This window comes from Thermobia domestica, chromosome 8 (assembly GCF_964235325.1).
Source record: "Thermobia domestica chromosome 8, izTheDome1.hap1.1, whole genome shotgun sequence".
NCBI classification, from domain to species: domain Eukaryota; kingdom Metazoa; phylum Arthropoda; class Insecta; order Zygentoma; family Lepismatidae; genus Thermobia; species Thermobia domestica.
In genome coordinates this window covers 286,303,943-286,322,425 of record NC_137461.1, presented here as the reverse complement: position 1 = coordinate 286,322,425, position 18,483 = coordinate 286,303,943, and the positions used below count along the sequence as shown (strand labels likewise).

Sequence of the window (18,483 nt, the reverse complement as noted above, 5' to 3'; positions counted from 1 at the left end):
TGTTAGAAGTATATGTATCACTGTTAGAAGTATATGTATCACTGTTAGAAGTATGTGTGTCCCTGTTAGAAGTATATGTATCACTGTTAGAAATATATGTATCACTGTTAAAAGTATATATATCACTGTTAGAAGTATATGTATCACTGATAGAAGTATATGTATTACTGTTAGAAATATATGTATCACTGTTAGAAGTATATGTATTACTGTTAGAAGTATATGTATCACTGTTAGCAGTATACGTGTCACTGTTAGAAGTATATGTATCACTGTTAGAAGTATGTGTGTCCCTGTTAGAAATATATGTATCACTGTTAGAAATATATGTATCACTGTTAAAAGTATATATATCACTGTTAGAAGTATATGTATCACTGTTTGAAGTGTATGTATTACTGTTAGAAATATATGTATCACTGTTAGAAGTATACGTGTCACTATTAGAAGTATATGTATCACTGTTAGAAGTATGTGTGTCCCTGTTAGAAGTATATGTATCACTGTTGGAAGTATATGTATCACTGTTAGAAGTATATGTATCACTGTTAGAAGTATATGTATTATTGTTAGAAGTATATGTATTACTGTTAGAAGTATATGTATCACTGTTAGAAGTATACGTGACACTGTTAGAAGTATATGTATCACTGTTAGCAGTATGTGTGTCCTTGTTAGAAGTATATGTATCACTGTTAGAAGTATATGTATCACTGTTAGAAGTATATGTATTACTGTTAGAAGTATATGTGTCACTGTTAGAAGTATATGTATCACTGTTATAAGTATGTGTGTCCCTGTTAGAAGTATATGTATCACTGTTAGAAGTATACGTGTCACTGTTAGAAGTATATGTATCACAGTTAGAAGTATGTGTGTCCCTGTTAGAAGTATATGTATCACTCTTAGGATAACTGAACAATACAATCTGCTACCTAATCGTGTATATTTTCATAAACAGTATAGAAATAAATAATACATTTCAGCAGAATAAAAGTTTGCTTTATATTGGCAAAGAATTACATTGTTTTCAGCTCCATGGAAATGTAAAATTTTATGTTTTCTCAAAAACTACGCATGATAATTTACCTTCAAGCATGCCATCTTGTTTAGCACGATGACACCTATCGACTCATATATGTATTATCTTTGGACAATATTTCAGTCAAACAAAATTGAAATGTAAACATATTATATCATAATTATGGACTATATCTCCTTAACCATTTGTGTACTGTCGTTTTGTTAATGTTGTAAAGAAGAAATTAATGAACGTATAGTTTAGTATGAGTTTCTTCTCAATAGACAGCATGGTTATCGTCCAGCATCAATTTCTAAGTTTACAAAAACACTTTGTTTTTTATAGATTTTCGAAAACTAAAGAAATTTCTTGGTATCACATTCCTTAGGGGGGCAGAACCTACAGGCAGCTTGTGGCACTCATGATTTTTTTTTTTTTTGGTTTATGAGTGGTGAGTACATCGACTACTATCGACGCTAATGCTGTCTTTCTAAACCGGAGTTCTTTCTTTCAACTGACTCTTCACTTGTCCTCTCGACCTGGGTGGACGCCCCAGTGGTAATAATATCTGGTGAGTACGAACTATCCTTCCTTTGAACAGATTCGGGTCTGTTCGAGGGCCTTCTAGAGCAGACTTCGCTTCTTCTTTCAAGTAACTCCTCAGTTGTCCTCACGACGCTGGATGGTCGTTGCAGTGCTAATACCATCTGGGGGGTACGAATCACCTTTGTTTTGAATAGATCCGGAACTGTTCTAAGGATTTCTAGACCAGAGTTTGCTACTTTTTTCTTCGAAATTGCTCCTCAGTTGTCCTCACGATGCTGGATGGACGCTGCAGTGCTATACTATCTGGCGAGTATGAACCATCCTTACTTTGAACAGATCTGGGGCTGTTTGACTTCGCTGATCTCACGAAAAATGGTATTCTGATGCAGCTAAGGCTTTGTTTTTCTCAAACTACACATGAGGATTCACGTTCACCAATATTATTTTTACAGCTGATTGAGATCTATCGCAAGTAAATGTCTCATCTTTGGAGATTGTTTCCATTAAGAATATTGTAGAATTATTTTTGAAGCAACGTGAAAGACGATTATTCATTAGGTTCCTTTCTGGTTAAATCATTAAGTTCTCGCCTTCAGTGAGAAAACCTGGGTTCGATTCCCGGTGGAAATTCATGAGACTTGGATTCCACGTTAACATGTACATTTAAAGTATGCAGGATCCCAGAATTTATCCTTGATTCTCATACAGTATTCCAAGTAACGCTATTCTTTAAAAGAAGACCATAAAACATTTTCTGAAATTTTAAAACAGTGTTATTGTGCTGAAAAAGTTTTCTGACAAAATTTTCAAAACTTCAGCTTATCTCAAAAATAGTATTCTTTGTTTGCATGATTTATCTGTTGTTACCAGCTGAAGGAAGGAAGTTGTATATTGTCAATGGCGGAAATTTATTTAGTATCGCGAAGAGAGAGTGGAGAGAGAGAGATGAATGACTAGAGGAGAGGAAGAAAATTGGAATATTGAAGCAATAGAAGAGAAGAGAAGCGGATCCCACAAATTGAATAACAATTGATTTTCCTATCCATTGCAATAAACCAAGTGCAGAGGGGCTTGTAATACGCTTTACTCTGGTATAGAATTGGAATTTAGGATTTCACCAGCGGACATGGACAGACAAAAAGGATCGGTGACGCGAATCCCCAGAGGGATGATTTGATGAGTTTGTTATAGAAAAGAAAGAAGAACACTGTAATTTTCCTGTTAAAGTTAGTAACGCAGAAACATCAATTGAATATGGATATATCAGTAGTCTAAAAATGCACACGAAGTGGTGTTAATGACCCGAATCTAAGGGTATATGAGTCGCAGTGTGTAAGATCTAACGTCATTTAACAGTTGCAATTAGACGTAAGGTTGTGCTTTGAAAATGAGCGTAGTTCCTGCAAAACTACATTTTACAATGCTGCGCAGAAATTTGTGCTGTTTGTGGGCAACGTATGTTATCAAAATTATTATTATTATTATTTAAGTATTCTGCCTTTCAGCAACTGCTGGGATTAATGAGATTTATTTATTTATTTTAGGTTTGGGCCTAGAAATGTTTCTTCCATGTTTCTCAATCTTCAGCTTCCTCTTTTAACTCACAATATTTTCTTCTGTTTTTCAAATCATCGATCACTTGTGTTCTTGTTTTTCCTATTCCTCGCTTTTCTTCCATCTTTCCTTCTATGGCGGTGTGAAGAAGACAATTTGCACAATTTTTCCCAAGATGTGTTCAATCCAATAGGCTTTTCTACGAAAGATGCTGGCTACAAGTGTCCTCTTCTCTTTTATCCATTCTAAAACATCATCGTTTGTTGCTCTCTCTGTCCATTCTATCTTCTCCATTCTCCTACAACACCACATTTTGAAGCTCTCTGAGTAGTTCTATCAAAATAACATCCAAAATATAATAGTAGTCACTATTGTTCTGGAAATTTCGATGCTGAAGATGACTTCTTGCAGTGGGCGACTGAATACAAAAAAAGTGGATGATGAGCTGGCAAAAGACTAGCAGGACCTTCATTTAAGAGTCATGCCATAGCAAAAGACCTAAGCATTAACCACCAAACTGTTAAACCATTTGTAAAATGTTGGCTACGAAAAGAAGCTCGAAATTTGGTTTTCATATGATCTGACTCAGAAGCACTTACTCGATAGAATTTCCGTCTGTGAATCTCTCCTGAAGGCTACAAATTCGAGTTATTTCTGAAGTAGTTGCTCATGAATGACGAAAAGTGGATAAAATACAACAACAATATGAGAAAATAATCGTGGTTAAAGCCAGGATAAGCTCCACAGTCTGTTGTAAACCATACACTGACGCCTAGTACAGTTATGCTGTGCGTTTGGTCGGATTGTTAGAGCATTGTGCATCACGATCTGCAGCCACTAGGCGGAACAATACACTCGAACTTCAACTGTCGACTATTAATGCAAGTGTACTTACAAGTCAAAGGAAACGGAATAAATTGGTCAACGGGAAGGGTGTCGTATACCACGCTGACAACACCAGACTGCGTACTTAAGATGGAGTGGATCAGTCGGTCATGTGTCAACAGGACGTGTCCTACTGCGGTTCAACATCTACCATGAGCCACTCGGACCCACCGAATCATTCCGATATACTTTGCTTAGTGCATTGTAGACAGCATGTTCTGAACATTGGTTAATTTGTCTACGTTTTACTTTCAAGGCCTCCATTTTTCCTACTTTTTTCATTTGTTTCTATTTACTTACCTAAGATGAGTACGTCTAAGTGGAAAAAAGAACTTCAGGCACTTTTGAATATTGATATATGTAATTGTAATAATAGCAATAGGACTTAATACTTGGCTTTAGAGAGACAGTCGAATTTTACACTTTTTTTCCTTTAAGTTGGCTTACTTTACCTTGATTTGAGACCTTGAAATTTAATTAATATTTTCCACTCAAAAGTATCCGTAATTCAACCAGGAAATAATTATATATGATAAATAAGCATTTTATATTGTAAATGTCGGACCCACAGGTATTGCAACAGAGTGGTACTTGAGCAACTGACCGTAGAAGTTCGAACTCCGATTAGTGATAATTTCACAACCTTGTTTTATCACAAGTGTAAACTCTTTAGTCAGTGGAGAGAAGAGGAGGTCGTGGGTCAGAGTGGATGACAATGTCTTTTGGTGGATGGTTTATCAGACTGGGTCATGGTAGATGATGGATCGGAGTGAGTGTCATTGGGTTAGAGTGAATGACGGTGAGTCATGAGTCACGATGGGTGGTGGGTCAGCGGTCAAGTTTATATTGACCCACGCTATCTCTACCGCATACATTTTTAACGACCCGTCAGAAATTGAGAGAACTCGGTTGGAAGGTTTTAATGCATCCACCGTATAATTCGGACCTGCATCTTCAGACTACCATTTGTTTCAGTCTCTGTAGAATTCCCTGAATGGCGTTAAGTTAGTTTCAGAAAAAGACCTATAAAAAACCAGGTATCTAAAGTTGTTGACCAGAAAGAACACAAGAAATACAGTAAGGAAATATTGTTTTGCCGAAAAAGAAAATGGCGAAAGGTCATAGAAAAAATGGTGAAAATGTGTGGTTTCATAATATAATCTTCAAATCACAATAAATGTATTCTACATTTTGATCTTCAAAGGCTCAATACTTTTTAGACAACCTGATATGAGTACCTATTGGTGTAACAATCTAACAGAAGCAGCGAGAGGATCATTTATACTGAAATCATAACTTTAACAACAATTAGAAGGGAAGTGGAAGCTAGTCGGCTACGGCATATACAGTGTGGTAAGATAATACACCTGGAAGGGGGGCAGGGTAGCTCAGTGGTAGAGAGCTTACCTCTGGTGCGTGAGGTCTCTGCTTCGATCCCCAGCCAAGTAAGTTTGTAGTAGACAAAATCGTGTTCGTTGGTTTTCTCGGGGTACTCCAGTTTCCTTTCACATCCACCACCACCTCCTCAATCCACGAATTCTTCCATCATCATTCACTTGCCTTCATCATCTGAACTGAAGAAAGAAACCGAAAGAATTCAAAGATTTTATTCTCATAGCAAGTACATTTAAAAAAAAAACTCTGCTAAAAGAAATAAAGAGGTTCATACGGTTTACTTGTGTAGGAGATTAGGAGGGTCGTTTTGCATTAAGCTACATATACTTTCAGTATAGACAACCAATATTTATTAACAAATGTGCAGGTTGTATCTAAACCACGGAATGTTATAGATTTTAAGAGGGCTATTGATAGTCACCGTTAAATTCAACGTTACATGTAAAGATATTAAGAAATTGATTACATTAACGAACTCGGTAGAGAATATTGCAATAAGCTACTTATCCTTGTGTTATAGGCAACCAACATGTCTTTGCTAGTGTGCAGGTTGCATAGAAGCTAGTGTGTTATAGATTTTAAACGGGATATGAATAGACACCGTTACACGTGAATATATTAGCGGATTGACTCTATTAAGGAACTCGCTGGAAATAATAGCAATAAGAAAATCTACTTATCCTTGTATTATAGGCAACCAACATGTCTTTGCTAGTGTGCAGGTTGCATAGAAACTAGGAAATGTCATGGATTTTAAGCTGGCTTTTGACGTAATCAGCATTAAATTCAACGTTATACATAAAGATACTAAGGAATTGTTCCGTTAAGGAACTCGGTCGAGATAATTGTAACAAGCAAAGCTACTTATCCTTTTATTATAGGCAACCAACATTTTTTTGCTATTCTGTAGGTTGCATAGTAGCCAGGGAATGTCATGGATTTTAAGCTGGTTATTGAGATAATCATCATTAAATTCAACGTTATACGTAAAGATATTAAGGAATTGATTCCATTAACGAACTCGCTCAAGATAATGACTCTAGCTGTATCTATTGTAACAAAGACAATTCAAAAATTCGTTTACGTTCAAGGGTTATCGTTTAGAGTAACGGAAGGGCAGAATAACACTACAGTCCTATAAACCCCACTGCTTAATCCTAATAAAAATAACATTACGGACTACCCATTTAAAACTAGCCGTTAAATATTCAGACAAATAGTTTTTTTTCCTAAAGAAAATACCCCAGAAAAAAGAAAATAAAAGACGTAGTTCTCGTTTGGATTTAGAGATTAATCCACTTAATGTATTCATTAAAAGAGTTGACCAAATTGGAGCTGCCTAGGAAGGGTGCCATTTTTTTTTTTTTTTTTTTTTTGGTAAAAGCGTATTTACCATTCGTTTCATAAGCTCAACTAGAGAGCTGAATAAGTTCGTGGAACTCCTAATGGGAAATTTCCATTCTTTATAATTAAATTAGAACGGATAAGAAAAAAAAAGAGAGAAGACAAAAAAACTTCTTTTAAAAAAAGTTCCTCTTTTATCTGGCTGCTTGAAGAACATTGATGTCCGTATTTCTTGTACATTACTATTCATTACTTCAGTAACGTAGGCATGGATGAATACCAGCTTTTAACTCCTTCCCATCTACGAGATATGATATTAAAACAAAAAAAATGGTCTTGAAGTTCGGATACTCTTGAAACGTTTACTATTGAAAATAAAATACTAGGATAGCACACATTAAAATCTTTTAACTCAGGAATGCAAATAAGCAACAAAATTTTACTTGCCCAAGAAAAAAAGCTACTAGCTCACATACCACAATAGAAATCATTTACTTACCTTCGCCATGATATTAAATACTCGCCCGCACCGATGAACCACTCGCCCCGGGCGAGTGGTAATTTCCATCCCTGTTTTAACTCCTTCAATTTAACGTCCCAAAATTACGCCTTTTAGGTCAAGGGAAACGATGATTAACCCTTTCACAGAGGAAGTCGACTTTTGTCGACAGAACCAAATTTCCTTAACATGCGAATGTCGACTATAGTCGACGTGTTAAAATTTGTTTGTCCGTATCTTGGCTTTGTCGAGAGTAGTCGCCAAAGTTGTACCGTTCATTTTTGTTTGTGTTCTATTGTTTTCGATAAACAATAGAAATCACACAGAAAACCTTTGACGACTACAATCGACAAACCCAAGATACAGACAAATTTTAACACGTCGACTATAATCGACATTCGCAGGTTAGGGAATTTTTTTTTCCGTCGCCTTCCACAGTGAAAGGGTTAAGGCAAGTGAATGAGGATGGAAGAATTGATGGAATGATAAAGTAGGAGGAAACGGGTTTACCTAGAGAAAACGCATTGTTATGATGTTTTTAAGCACAAACGTACTTGACCAGGATCGAACCAGGGACACTACATACCAGAGGTAAGTGCTCAGCATGCATTAAAAAAGGAAAGAAATATGGTATAACTACGTTTTTATCTGTTTTCTTTGGACTATTAAATGAAATGTATTTAAGAAGATTAAGCAAGAAGCAGGATGAAATGAACGAGCATCACTAGCCGTTCGAAGTAGCGTGCCATATTAACAAATAACATCATGAAACGATTATATTTCTTATTTTCGTGAAGAGCACCAAAGTTACAAATGAAATAAAAATCTTTTACTTTAACGTTCCACGATAATGCCCTTGAGGTTAATGGAGACGGAAGATTAAGGTGAGTGATGATGGAGATATTGGTAGAATGAGAATGAGGGAGAGGAAACGAGAATACTTCGAAAAATCCAGATAGACACAGGCTTGTCTACCACAAACTTACTTATCTGGGGATCGAACTAGGGACCACATACACCAGAAGTAAGCACTGTACGACAGCCAACGTGCCCTTCCTTACTAGACAGAGTTGCAGGGTCGAATGGTAGAGTGTACACCTCAGGTGTATAGGATCCCTGAGTCGATCCCAGTTCACACCAAGTGAACTTTGTCGTGGACAAACATCGTGTACTTAGGTTTTCTCGGGGTTCTCCCGTTTCCTCCCACTTTCTTCATTCCATTTCATTAATTTCTCATCATCACCGTCTCCTTTAGCTTAGCCGGCATAACTGTGGGACGGAAAGATTTCATTTTTATCCACAGAGTTGCAACGAGTACAATGTAATAGGTGTGTTAAGTAGATAGTGCGTGAATTTGACATAGTGAGGTCTTCAACTTCTTATGTGAGTTTAATACTATGATTAATTCAATTCTTGTTTAATTGGTTTTGAAAGATTCTGTTTTGTTTTAGATTTCCAAACTGTGTTATACATAAGTATCGGAAGTATTATAGAGCGCCTACGTCCGTCTGTCAACAGGTATTAAAGCAAAAATGCCTGTTGACATATCGATAACACATCGATAAAGAATTTATTGGAATCGATTCCACCTCATCTGTTAATCCTCTATTCAAACCGGCAGTGGTAGGACACTAACCTCTGGTGCCTATGGTTAGATCTACAACCAAGTAAATTTGTAGTTAACAACATCGAAACCATGGGTTTTCTCGGGGAATTCCCGTTTCCTCCCGCATTACCATTCCACCAATTATTTCATCATCATTCCCTTGTCTTATTCATCAGTCCCCCTTAACCTAACTGGCATAAACGTGGGACGTTAAACTGAAAGATTTCATTTTTAGTGTTATTATTGTAATTATTTAGAATGTCAGCAATATGAACTCGGAAGCTTGAAAATCCTTTTTAATGGAATCTTATGTATATACGCATTTATTTATTAATATAACACATAAATTTATTCGTATTTCAATTGTATTCTTTATTACGTCACAGCATCCTTCTTATTAATTTGTATAGGGTAATGGAATGAATGTAAAAAAAAGTTTAAACCCTTCAAAAATATTGTGAAAGGCATCCTTGGAAACAAAAGCAATATGTAAATAGGAAAATATTCTGGAAATAAAAATATCTAGTTAAATATTTTCCAAGATTAATTGAATGTGCCAGTAAAAAAATAGGGAAACAGAGAGAGAAAGAAAAATGGAAGATAAACCAGATGACAATGCTCAAGAGCATTGCCAGAACGAATTTAAAAAGAATTAATTTTTCTTATTAACTTCTACAAGGTTTATACTAATTGTTCTATGTACTTTATTTTAAAACTCATTAAACAATTCTTGTAATATATTTATCCATTTATAATTTCCTTGAATACTAATACTAAATTTTTTCTACATGTTTTGTTTAAGAGTTCGGTTAAAACGTTCTACGATATGTTGTTTTACGAAGACACATGTTTAAAATGGAGGGCTCAAAATTGGAAAATTCGCAAAATATCATATCTTTATGACTTACGATTCCCGAGATATAGCTCCTTAAATCTCCAGAAATCCGAACTTTTTTGGCCAATATATGGGAAAAGGTCACCAGTTGGCCAGTGGCCACCGGTTACTAATTGGCACCAAAATGTTCATCATCCTCTTAGGTATTGGTTAACACCAATATCATCTTTCTATGGCTTAAACGGTTCCCCAGATATAGCTTCTTAAATCTCCCGAACTCGGCCATTTTTTTGGCCAATATTTCAGGAACGGTAAGAAGACGCGAAAAAAAATCCCATCACTTCTTTTGATAGTGTTTGATGTTCTATCGAAGGGGGGCTCAACAATGGAAAATTCGCAAAAAAAAAAAAAAAAAAAAAAGACACACAAACACAAAGAGAATTCAGTAACCAAATTTTTAAGTTCGCTGACAAGAAAACTGGTCATTTTTGTTAGGAAAACTTCTTGCACACACACAAAAGGAGTTGAGTGATCACATATACAATTTGTTCGAAACTGGTTTGATTCACGTTGGTCTCCACTTTTAGTGAATATATATATTTTTTTAACCTCGTAACTTGAATTACTTGGAAACAAAGAACGTTCAACAGATCAAGGTGCTAGGCAAATCTAAGACTGTTGTATGTAGATTATCTGAATATTCTTTTCCTTTGACATTCAAATATAGTTTGAAATGAAAATTATTGTGACTATTTTACTGTGATACTTTTCTAACAAATTGATACGTTACGTGAAATTCCTTCTCCTTCGTAATTAGAACACGTGAATCATTTATCATTTGAGTACAGGTGAGGGGGACTGGGTGACGTTGCACGAAAGGCCAGCTGATGCATAATAACACGAGAGAAAGCGAAGAGAAGGGGGCAGGGGAAGGCAGAGGATATGAAACCAGCGGTCAACATCCATTTATCATTCGTATAGAGTACGTGTTCAAGCACCATTCGAAGAGAGGGGGAAAAACGATTAAATGTCGATGCATTGCGTGTTGGTACAACGAATAGATTTATCCTGCCTGGAACGCAAGGGTACAACCGCGTGTGGAATGTATGGGAATTATTGTTAAGTTATGAAAGTATGGAATTTAACATTGTATTTCATCATCATATCCCCTCCTCCAGAAGAAAGCTTACTTTTGGTCTAAACGAAAATGTAAGCTTCTACTGAAACAGACTTTCTATTAAAATAAAATAAAGAATGAATGAAATACTAAAAAAAAAAAAAAAAAAAAAATGCTATAACAAATTTACAATTTTATCCCCGCAATTTATTTATTTATCAACACAACACTCAGATACCCAATTAGAGTTTTGAAATATTACATTTTTACAACAGCTCTTTGTACCTTATAGGACATTGTACATATATCAATTTTGTCGTATTTTTGACATAATTTGGTATTAGACAGAGCACATTCTCTAGATTGGTGGCTTCAGCATTATGTTGGTTCTATGTTTTTTTTTTTTTTTTTTCAATAGAAGAGACCTTTGTTTGTTAGTCCTAGTTCTAAGTGAAGGAACATGAAGGTTTAATGTTGATAAAAGGTTTGAGCAATTGAATTCATTTTGAACTATTTTGCTGGAGGATTACCACTTCGACAATATTACGCCTTTGTTCTAATGAGTAAATATTAAAGTTGTCTACCGGTGTACTATAGTTTTTAAATGAGAGATACATTCTAGTTACTTTGTATATCAAATACCAAAGAAATTTTGAATGAACATTTTTTTTTCAATTTGTTAGCGATATTTTTGTTGCGACGGGTTCCAAATTACAACAGCATATCCCAAGTTGGAGCGGAAGGGAGCACGGTGGCTTAGTGGTACGGCTCTTACCTCAAGTGTGTGCAGTCCCTGATTCGATTCCCGTCCAAATAAGTTTGTTGTGGACAACATCGTGTCTACGGGCTTTCTCGGGGACCTCCCATTTTCTCCCACTTTTTCATTCCACCAATTCTTCCATCATCATTTACTTGCCTTAATCATCCGTGTACCTTAGCCTAAATGACATAATTGTACTATGTTAAACTAAAAGATTTCATTTTTATTTTTTTCCAATTTGGAGCGTACTTATGAGTAATACATTTTGAAAGGTGCTCTAATATTGTTTACGTCCTTACTAGTCCTAATAGTAAATCCTAATAATTTAAAAGCAATCGGGTATGTTACCCTGTTTTCTTCAGAACAGTGAAGTAAACGACGAATCTAGAGAAATTTTCTTTTAAGATTCTTGAGGCTTTGAAAAGACGCTAATATTTCTTTGCAACCGCTGCCCTAAAAATAACTAATATTCATCCCACATTTTCTTTCTTTTTTTTTTTTAAAAAAAAACAGAAATTATTTATATTTATTTATTACCAGTTATTTTTGTTTACTGTGCTCTGCCACGGTTGTTTAATTTTATTCTTAGCACAGCAGGCGAGGCGAGACGAGACGAGGTGTGAAGTGTGTATGTGTGGGTAACAACCTCGGTCGGGGTGGCGCATTGTCCGCTAAAAAACTATTTATAGAAGGCGTACGCTTTTGTCAACACATTTTTGCATACTAAAACTTCCGGAGTTATTGCGCACATTCACCTCTCGTCGTTATATGAACAGCAATAATTACTCATATCTATCAGAGTTTTTTTTTTCTGCTTGTCTCTCAATGTTTAAACTTTATGAGCTTCATTGCCATAGCTTAATGAGTAACTCTTTCACTCCTTTCATTTATATATACTTTTCATGTAGTATATACATACACGAACCATGCTTTTAATGCCAACGTGACGTGCAGCTTTCATCAGCGATTCTTTTCAGACTAAAAGTGACGCGTAAGGAAAAAAAAATATCCAGCCGATGTAGTAGTTGCCTGTATAAACAGCGATTTTCAACAGTTGCCAACTGTGTTGGATATTAATTGCATGAGAGGTTATTAATTATGCATGAATACACAGCACTTGGCGGTTGAAACATTAAGGAACCTATATATATATATATATATATATATATATATATATATATATATATATATATATATATATATATATATATATATATATATATATAAACACTACATACAGACGTATGTATGTCGGTTACATTTAGAACAAGAACAGAACATGTGAATGTAATTAATAACACATGTTTATTACTAGATGGTTATTAATTAAAATATTTCAGAGAGAAACAAACAAAAAGGTTGCATTAAATTATCGTAAACATATATATACACCCAGTTTTTGAAAACATCACCAACATTGATTGGGAGGTGAATCCTGACAGCAAAGTAAGACAAACAGTATATACAAACCCGGGTGTACAAATGCTTCCTTACGGAGTTATACATTGCCGAAAACATAAGGAAATGAACTTTAAGGTCCATAGCTTCAATACTATGAGACCTATTGTGGGTCGGGTTAAGACTTCACTTAGGAACTAGTATGTGCCCTATCCAAATATCCAATTTTCAGAATCCTGCGGTACCCTTGCAATAATTTTTATAGAGATAGTTGGTGAGTATTTGAAATTATATGCAAGTAGCCAAACTCCCGTAGCCGTATATATAGTGTTTCAAAACAACACCGACAACGTTCGGGAGGTCAATCCTGGCACCAAGGATAAGACAAAAGTATAGACCAACCTAAGTGCAGAAATCAATCATTTCGGAGTTATAGGCTGCCGAAAACACGAAAAAAAAAAAAGAATTTTAAAGGTCCATAGCTCCAAAACAATGGGATCTACCGTAGTCGGGTCAAGACTTCACTTAGGAATTAGTATGTGCCCTATCCAAAAATCCATGTTTCAGTATCCTGCGGTACTCCCGCAATCATTTTTATAAAAATTGTTGGTAGAGGTACTTGAAATTATATGCCCGTACCCGTATATACAGTGTTTCAAAACAACACCGACGTTTGGGAGATCAATCCTGACACCAAGATAAGACAAAAGTATAGGCCAATCTGGGTGCACAAATGCTTCCTTTCGGAGTTGTAGGCTGCCGAGAACATGAAACAAAATGAACTTTAAAGGTCCGTAGCTCAGAAACTATGGGAACTACCGTAGTCGGGTCAGGGCTTTATTTAGGAACTAGTATGTGCCCTATCCAAATATCTATGTTTGAGAATCCTGCGGTGCTTCTGCAACAATTTTTGTAGAGGTAGTTGGTGAGTACTTCAATTATATGCCAGTAGCCAAATTGTATGGGAGACCTCCTCTCAAATGGGAAAAGGTGCCTTCTGATTTCTGGGAACAGAAAAAAATCTCACAATGCTATACTAGAAGAGTAGAGAGAGATGAACCATTGAAATGTTATGGTATACCGATAAAAATAATCAACACAAACCTCATGAATGGAATCATTATCCTAGTGCAGTCTTCTGGGTTTTGAGTTTATCGCGTTGCTCTGGTTATTTCGGACAAACATCGTCATGTAGACTAGTGGCTCTCAATATTTTCGAAACTAGCGCCCCTTTTGGTGAATATATTGTCCTGAGCGCCCCTTGTCATCTTAACCCAATCCATCCATGCACAAGGCTGATCGTAAGACTTGGACTAAACAGTCAGAAAAAGGATTCAAGTCTTAAAACCAGTCTTGAAAAATTTACACTGTTATTTGTAAAAAAAAAAATAAATAAATAAATAAATAAATAAAATAAAATAAGAAAGTCTAAACTTTTGATAATCGTTTATAAAATGAATAGTGGCCTTCGTCTAATAATAATAATTAAAAAATAACTAGTCATGTAGGGCTAATCTCAAACGTCCCAGAAATAAGTCTATCATCCTCTTTTGTTCCAGCGCCACCTTTGAAAATGAGAACGTTCCCGAGAGGTTATGCTTACGTTGAAAAATATGGAAATGTCTAAAGGGAAGTCCTTTGTACTCGTAGGTCATTCCAAGGTCACGTACTCATAACGCACATTGCCACGGTAACCGATATTCCTTTGGTTTTGCTACCCTCCTGGAGAACATTTCTAGGTTTTTGTGAGCCTGACGGTGTCGAATGTATCCACTGAGTCGATTGTGACTTTGTTCTCGGGTCCTATGCGCACAACCACGTCTTCACCATTTTAGACCAGCGCCGAAATCACACTAAAGCACCCAACATCACCACTTTTTCACAACAGTAGATGGAAGTGAGAATGAAGCAACCGGCAAACTAAGGACATCACGGACCTCTCTTACACGAAAATGTGGGCAACCTGGACAATGCAGTTCACCCAAAACAAATGTTTATTTTTGCGATAGGTCTTACATCTGTGCGTTATGAAGAGATTACAAAAAAGTTGGAGATAAAATAAGGCTGCCCATGTTCGTAGGGAGGGAAAAGGAAACTGTATGTGTCCGTACTTGAGGGAAAGGAAGACTGTCTATGTCCGTACTTGAGAGTGTCCGATAAAAAAAAAGGTTCTGTCGCGTGATAATAGACCCTTGCATATAGTTTTGCCAGGTCTAAAATATCTGTTAGTATCATAGAGGTATAAGTTTCACTGTATAGTTAAGTAAAATCAGAATAAATCGGGTTGATACACTCGCTAAAAATAGGAAAAAAAATAACTAGAACCTTTACATTCACTTACATTTAAATAATAATTATATATTAATGTAAATCTACTTACGCTGTTGCTGGAGGCTGAAGTGTAGCCCTCCAGGAGGTTTATGTGCCTTCAGTTGTAAAGCATAATTGACGATGCATGGAGCAGTGACCTTGAGGAAGTGCTCCCTGGCAGTGGAATCGAGGTCTTCTTCCAGGTACTTGCGTAGGCCATTGAACAGCGTTGGGTCAGGGCGGTCTGGCTCATCAGGATCTAAACCCACGCTACAAGAGCAAACGAAAGACACATTCAATAGTGTACATAGTATCACAACTACGGATACATTATAGTCCAGAATGTACAACTTCATTGGCTTCCCGCGCTTGGACCTGTTCGTCACTGAAGGTGTGTTAAGAGAGTAGCCAATCAGCACTAACCGTCTACTGCACTCAGAGAGCTATGAATAACCAAGCTGGCCATTCACCATAAACGTCAGTACAACTTTTCGCGGGAAGCCAACGACGTTGTACCATCCGTACTATAACAAGAAGTTAAAAATAAAGCTTTCTGACACAAGTCCTCAATTGGTTAAGCCAAATAACCGCCAATTTGAAATTTAGGGATGTGGTGAGCATATAGCTAGTCTCATTGTTGTAGGTACTGATTTTTGTGGGCGGAGTCCAGGACCACTTCTCCTTAGGCAGTTCGCCAATAGTTCTCACCAAAAATGGGCATTTCCATTTACAAGATATTAACAATAGTAAAAGTTGTATTAAAAAATACAAAACTTCGACAAAGTTGGTGCTTCTTTGTTACTTTCTGGTGGTGTCCTAGAACTGCATATCTATATTACATCTTAACAACATTAACCACCTCTAAGTTGTAAAATGTAAACGCGTTTCTGTTTGGAGATAAAATGACTTTGGAGATGCTAAAAATTCTCTTCACTTCCACAGAGACTTGTACGGCTAACTTTGTAGACTAGATGCTGCAGATGCGACCACATACGGATTCTTCTGAAAAGTAATATCACGCTTGTCTTTGGCGAAAACATTTAACTCTTGCCTCATGGTAGAGCATAGTCCAATCTTCTTGTTCTAAGGTTTGTGATTTTAAGGGTTTAGTAGCAACTGTCAGTTACAGGGTGAGTCTTCTTGAATACAAATTCAAAATTTGGGAATGGAGGCATGTCACATATCAAGTAACACTGGCGTGTGTTCGGGAATTCATTTTATATCTTGCATAGTCTGCACTTATGAACGCCGAAAGTTTAAAAATCACCTACTAATGGCACACCACAGCACATATAAGTATGCAGTGACCATATCCAATCTAATTAGGCTTGTCAACCATGCGATAATTTATCGTGATATATATATATATATATATATATATATATATATATATATATATATATATATATATATATATATATATATATATATATAATTAAAGCATTATTGCTATATACCATAATGTCCTTGCGATAATAGGTGAATATACGATAATTTTAGAAGTACACTTTTTTTTTGCAGTTTTTCAATGAGGAAATAAATTGCAGATGTACACTCATGTCCAAAATTATTGTCGTATGTCCATAAATAGATTGTTGAAGGAATACAATTTGATAACGAATTCGCCCGGTATTTCTTATAGTATTGGTGTATGTATAATCGGCAAAGATATGTATGTGACAAATTGATCTCAAAAGAGCAGTAAATAAGAACAATAAAACGAAAACAAAACTTTCTTCTCCATTTAGCAACATTTTGTTTTACTCATTCTAATTTTCGTATTTATAATTCTTTCCCTATGAAATTTACCACAAATATACATTTCCCGATTATACACATAGTTATCAGCATTAAAAGTATCCTGCAAAATCATTATCAAATTATATTCTTACAAGAAGACAGTTAGTTAGATATGCGACAATCATTTTGGACATGAGTGTACATAAAATAATTATAAAACATACAAACACACACTGAGGTTTCTACTAATCATCCCCGCTAAAATAAATCAATAACGATTTGAAAATGGGCAAAGGCAACCCTGAATCCATTTTTCAATTACGTTTATGAGGGGGTGGAGGTATTGTTATTGTTCAGAGTAGTGTTAATGAAGATAAAAAATGGTGTGGATAGTGATAAATTTATTATATATGATTGCTATTATTAGTAACATTATGCTTGTTTTTATAATTATAACGCGCATAAGGAATATACGATATATTTTTTTGTAATACACAGTACAGTAATTTTAAAGAGAAAAATCGATAATTTTGTTTTCTGGGTTGGCAACTCTGAACCTAATGCCAAGGATGTTATAAAATAGAGGATCTGCCCTTACAACAAAATCTTGAAGCCATACATCACAGTTTCGCCACCCCTACTCTGCTCACTCCACCCAATAAGATTGCAATGTTTTTGAGCCAACAATCATGGCGGAAACGAAAGTAGCCAACCAGAAGATGTCGGAAACGAGAGTAGCCAATCAGACGTTCCGATGCTCAGTTGTGTTTTTGGCTTTATTGATTTAATAGGATGAAGATACATATGGACAGATCCTCTATTTTATAACATCCTTGCCTAATGCATTTCCATAGTCGCCATACACGTGTATACATCCCTATTGTACACATAAGAGAATGTTCTGTGGAATGTCATACATGTACTGAATGTAGTCCTGTAGGTGCCTTAGAGGAGGGTTACCAAAGAGTACGCACGCCCTAAGAGCGCGCAGTGCCAATTACGCTGAAGTGGTAACACACAGAATTGTTATTGCTACGCTGTTTGATGCGTCTTTGTGTGAGAGTTGATACGAAGAAAAGGGAAGTTAACGGATAGCTTCACAACAGAAAATACAGCTAAAAATAACTTTTTTGAATTCTTGATGTAATATTTTAATACTCTTAGTTAAGAAATTATTCTGATGTAGCAGCTAACTACAGTACTCTTGTTGCATGGTAGGAAACATGAATGCAGATAGAATTGTTTACCATGGCTTTGTTTCGGGGGTCTTGCATATGCAGCCACATGGATGAATTTTACTCGAGTTGACTGCTGTTTCCCAAAGAGTGCGCGTTAGTGAGTTACCAAAGAACGCGCACGTACTCTTTGGGAGAATTTCTTTGATAGCGTGTGTGGGTAGCGGCATTCATATTACAGACTATGGTTATTCTCATCAGTTACTCTCGGAGTGTAATATGATGTTTGAATGGATTG

The 18,483-nt window shown here is 35.9% G+C and overlaps 1 protein-coding gene across 4 annotated transcripts in view; it reads right to left on the bottom strand.

Annotated features, from left to right (window-relative positions):
• The window catches only part of LOC145693670 (uncharacterized), a 288,303-nt gene that overhangs the window by 97,418 nt on the left and 172,402 nt on the right, over positions 1 to 18,483 (bottom strand). For all 4 annotated transcript variants that reach the window (XM_081769905.1, XM_081769906.1, XM_081769907.1 and 1 more), the window contains exon 3: positions 15,341 to 15,540. In XM_081769905.1, the coding sequence (XP_081626031.1) occupies positions 15,341 to 15,540 (200 nt within the window). The remainder of the gene's footprint in view (positions 1 to 15,340; positions 15,541 to 18,483) is intronic.